The sequence below is a fragment of the Oncorhynchus tshawytscha genome, linkage group LG27, assembly GCF_018296145.1.
Source record: "Oncorhynchus tshawytscha isolate Ot180627B linkage group LG27, Otsh_v2.0, whole genome shotgun sequence".
Classification (NCBI taxonomy): domain Eukaryota; kingdom Metazoa; phylum Chordata; class Actinopteri; order Salmoniformes; family Salmonidae; genus Oncorhynchus; species Oncorhynchus tshawytscha.
This window is the reverse complement of record NC_056455.1, coordinates 1915518-1920882: the sequence shown is the minus strand read 5'-3', so window position 1 is coordinate 1920882 and position 5365 is coordinate 1915518. Positions and strand designations below refer to the sequence as shown.

At 42.3% G+C, this 5365-nt stretch overlaps 1 protein-coding gene across 1 annotated transcript; it reads left to right on the top strand.

The window, feature by feature from the left end:
• The first annotated feature begins 348 nt into the window (after positions 1 to 348).
• On the top strand, positions 349 to 1323 carry LOC112261335 (QRFP-like peptide receptor). Its single transcript, XM_024436606.1, has one exon. The coding sequence runs from the start codon at positions 349 to 351 to the stop codon at positions 1321 to 1323; it is 975 nt and encodes a 324-aa protein (XP_024292374.1).
• The last annotated feature ends 4042 nt before the right edge of the window (positions 1324 to 5365 follow it).

The following is a 5365-nucleotide window of genomic DNA, read 5'->3' as shown; positions in this document are numbered from 1 at the left end:
AAACGATGTAAGAACAAGCGGGAGATGAATCTAACGAATTTTTACTCAGATTTTGGACGTTTATTTTCTACGAATATTTCACTTGGGGGACCTCAACATGAGCGCAACAACTGGAGTTTACCGGAGGATACCAAACCCTACCCGCAATTGTTCTTATTTTCGGGACACGAACCGAGTACCATCGTGTTGGTGGTTATGTACTCCCTGTCCTTCCTCACCGGGCTCGGAGGGAACATCATGGCTCTTCTGGTCCTCACCCGAAAGAGGACCGGTCTGGCGGGGTTGTCAGCGACCCGCAGACTGCTGGTCAATCTGGCGGTGTGTGACATGATGGTGGTGTGTGTGTGCATGCCAGTTAACCTGGGACACCAGGTCTACAACGCCTGGGTGTTCGGGGAGTTTCTCTGCCGCACCGTGCCGTTCGTTCAGGCTGTGTCGGTGTCTGCGAGCGTCCTGAGCCTGGCCGTGATCAGTCTGAACCGCTACTACAGCGTGCACAACCCTCTACACGCCCGGTCCTTTTTTACCGGGCGGCGGATACTGTGTATGATCTGTGTGGTGTGGATCGTGTCGTCGGGGCTGTGCATACCGCTCCTCTTCATGAATACCACCCAAACTCTGTCGCTGCTGGACATCACCCTCACTGTGTGCGTGGAGAGCTGGAACCAAGTCAAACTGAAACAGAGATATAGCTTTCTGCTCTTCTGCTCTCTCTATGGATTCCCTGTGTTGTTTAACCTGGTCATCAGCGTGCTGACCGGCTGGAAGCTGTGGGGCAACGACGAAAAACGGACGCAAGATTCGAATACATTTGGCGTTACGCTATCACTGTCCCGTCTGAAAGTGCGTAAAAGGATCGCCAAGATGGTGCTGTCGCTGGTTGTGCTTTTTACCCTGTCTTGGTTGCCTCTGTATGTAGTGGACATATGGTTAGACTTTAACATGACTTCATCTTTAGAGAAAGAGGAGGATGATGTGAACCATGTATATGACGAGTGGATTCTACAGGGGAGACCCTTCGCGCTATGGCTGGGTCTAACCAACTCCGCTCTCAACCCGCTCTGTTATTGCTTCGTGGGTAACTTACACAGGTCTGCAAAACGATTCAGGAAAAGCTACAGACAGAAACTGTCGTCATTGTTAAGTCTGTCGCCACAGCAGTCCTCTATGCCTATGGGCAGCACCTCAGTGCCCAAGCTCGTGCCCTATAGCAGGGCGCAATCGGAGAAGCGCGGCGCAGAAAGATATGCCAATCCAGGCAACAAACTAATCAAAAGCAAGAGCCTGTCGTCTGTGACAGTGTGTGAGACTGTTTTTGACTGATTGACAGACAGACGGATCAAATGTTGGCCTACGTGGTATATCACATACTTATTTGTCCAATGGACAGGAAAACGTTCGTCCTACAGTTAAAAATAGGATATTCTGTGAAAATGTGTGTCTGTTTTCCAACGGAACCTCCGAAGCAAATGGAGATATTTGCCATAACTGAGATTATAGAGTGTGTTGCCCTTTTAATTATGAAGTGTGGTGCCGTCTTTATTATGGAGTGTGTTGGTGTGTGTGCCCCATGATTCCAGGACCGTTGATTAATCAAACGGTCGATGTAAATGATGAGCATGAGGTCCTATACCTAATGATCTTTGGGGATTTGGTTTCACTAAATCCAATTTCAAATGAAAGATATTTGATGTTGTTCTCATGGAGTGTACACAATAATGACATGCATCTCATTAAATATTTGTGCAAAAGGATAGTAGCCTTTATTTCGTGATTTAAAATAACATTCGCATTTATACTGTATGTGTAGGCTACAATGTCTAGCCTATTCCCTGTTTAAATAGTATTATTATATTTGTAATTTAAGTCCTATGAAGTAGAACTCATTCCATTCCAAAGTCAATAACAAAATGAGCTGTATCCAACACTTAAATCTTGTCAATTATAATGAAACCATTATGCATTATTTCAATTATAAGGCTAATATTGTATGACTATCATCATAATCTGCAGTTATAAATCCATTCAAATTGCTTCCATAATTGTGTTAAATGAGATTATTATTATACTACTATCATCATATTTTATATTCCTAGTAATTATTCCAAGTCCATTCAAATTGCCTCCATAAAGGACGGTAGAGGGTCTAGATTAGAGTCTAGATGGATATCTCCATTCATTATTTCTCTGGCGAGGCTGTGACGCGGGTCTCTTGGCAGACGGATCGCTCCCTGCTGAATGGCACCGTGACGAGTTGAGTTGGCTCCGCCGCGAGGTGTGATGTGGCCCCGCTGGCGGCCGGGACACGGAGCCCGATGTCCGGATTAATGGTACTGGTGAGACGGCCCGATCCATGGTCTGTGGTTGTCTATCGCTGCCCAACGACAATCCCATGTTGACGCATATAGCGGAGCCCTGGCACCAAAACCAATCTCCTACCATCTGCACTTATTCCCATGAACTTTTCCAGTGATATTTTGTTGTTGTAGAAAGTTCGCATAGAAAATAGATTCGACAACTGCTACGGTTCGTTTCCATGTAACAATCTTGTGTCGATTAAAAAAAACTATAGATAAAAAAAACTATAGACGTAATGATGTCACACAAAAAACACTTTCACAAAAACCTACAGTGTCGAATACAAATGAAGTGGTTGTTTCCATTTCCCATTTAGGCAAATTGTGCATTAATAAACTGGAAACAGCCTGTATTCCCCCCACTATCTGTTTTATGTCTCGGTTTGCCAGGTGTTGTGCCGAAAATCTTCCCCCTGACAGAATTATCCCCGCTCTTCGCGTGAACGCGCACACACTCAATGGTTCATTGATGCAATCTTCTTGCTCGTTGAGATTTCTGCTCTTCACTCCGTTGTCAGTTCAGCCGACATTTCACTGATATTAGTATCAGAAAGCTTTTTATATATATATATATATATACGTTCGGCTGCGTTTAATTTTTAAAATATTTTTTTTATAGCGGTTTGATTGCAAAAAAGGCACAAGTAATGTCTGCAGTTTTCTGTTTGGCTATTTGTTTCAAGTGTATTAGTCTATATTTGTCATCTCTCCCATGTCTTATTCGACTAGTAGTTGTTCTGAAGTGTTTATTGCTTGCCTACACTTTACTCCCTCCTCTATGTTTAATATAACACATACATTAATTATTCATTTCGGTTGCACTTCATTACATTGCCTATCCTAACGAGAAGTTTGTTCTATAGAAAGTATTTGACTCTGATGTGTGCCACGGAAAGTATTTGACTCTGATGTGTGCCACGGAAAGTATTTGACTCTGATGTGTGCCACGGAAAGTATTTGACTCTGATGTGTGCCACGGAAAGTATTTGACTCTCGTGACAAAATAAAGGAAATTAGAAGTGGGGATTTCGGCAAAGCCATTTCTTTCCTGCTGAACCCCCAAATTAAGGAAATTAGGGGGAATTAGGGGGGCTTCGGCAGGCAAGAAAATGGCTTTGCCGAAAGCCCCTTCTAATTTCCTTAATGTACTAACGTATCGCCATGGTCCATGCCATGGTGAAACTTGCACTCTTACACTTCTGTATATCTGAAATAATTGGATAGTGAAACCTGCATCCAGCCAACAAGAAAAGCAATTCAGCCGTTCTTGAAAGTCAGGACATTTTTATAGTTGAAAAATAGATTTAGCAGACTGTAGGTGCAACAGTATAGCTTCCGTCCCTCTCCTCGCCCCGAATCAGGGACCCTCTGCACACATCAACAACTGACGCCCACGAAGCATCGTTACCCATCGCTCCACAAAAGTCGCGGCCCTTGCAGAGCAAGAGGAACAATTACTTCAAGGTCTTAGAGCGAGTGACGTCACCGATTGAAACGCTATTAGCGCGCACCACCGCAAACTAGCTAGCCATTTCACATCGGTTACATAGGCATTTAGAATTAAATGTATATAGAACTTCACATTTGTGTGGAGTGAAGCCTCATAGTTTGACCTGCATGTTGACATGTACCTTCAAATTATTATTTATAAAAAAAACGTAGTTTCCATCATCATTTGTCGCAATTAAGACAGTTGGACAAAATTACAATCCACCTGTGTTGGATAAAAATGACGGAATTAACCAGGTTTCCAACCTTTTTATGCATATAAAGTAGCCTACATGTCGGATAACATGACAGGCCCGATGGAAACAGAACATTTGGATGTAAACTTTCAAAATGTCGACAAATCAAAATACGCTACACAAGGTGGAGTCTTTTTGTGTCGGTCAAATGTATTATGTGAGAAATGTCGGTGGAAACGCTTTTATGCGAAAATATTGATATAACAACCATCATATGGAAGTAAACTTGGAGTCACATGATGACGTGGTTTGAGGTCCTCCCACTACGACTCGTCGGGAAAGCATGCAATTTATTAGGCAACAGATTAAATAAATGATGATGAATTCCCCAGGGTTGTGAAAGTGCAAGGTGATAAGCTTGATGACCCTTTCCAGTAAATATCAAGGGTCTAATCAATTCTGGTGACATGATCATCGATGCTTGGCTGCCGTTTGACAAATAAAAATAATCTATACTTTGTCCATAATAATCTAATTGATGTGTGGGTCAATGGAAACCTGCCTACTGAGGCCACATTTATCTACACACAACATGGAGCAACATCACTGGATATATTGGAAAAGTGTTACTGATTTTGCTTCTTCAAAGGGCGATGGATACATTTACAGGGCTAATTGCAACCATCAATGGGCACCAGATTATAGCCAGCTAATAGATGCGACAGTTGCCTGCTAGGGTGTTTCCATTTAACTATCTTGTGTGGATAAAAACTGCTAGAACTATTGAAGTCCGCATTAATAAATTGCCGTCAGCCTGTTTGCCCTTCCATCATAATTTATCACAATAAAGAAAGTTCGACAAAAGAATGCTTTTACATGTTTTAAACGGGATCGGTGTCGCTATAAAGGAACAGTTGAGCTAACGTACGCTAATGTGATTAGCATGACAGTTGTAAGTAACAGCAAACCTTCCAGGATATAGACATGTCTTATATGGGCAGAAAACTTAAATTCTTGTTAATCTAACTGCACTGTCCAATTTACAGTAGCTATTACAGTGAAAAAAAGACCGTGGTATTGCTTAAGAGTGCACAACAATAAAAGATGTTTGTCACGGCAACTGGTTTGATACATTCACCTCTGAAGGTAAATAATGTCCTTACATTCAGTAAACTTGATCTGATTTGTTATCTTGATGGTCCCAGAGATAAAATATAGCATAGTTTTGTTTGATAAAATACATTTTTATATTCAAATGTAGGAACTGGGTTCTACAGTTTGAACCCCTGCTCTCTCTGGCTCCACACCCACCCCGTCCGGTCA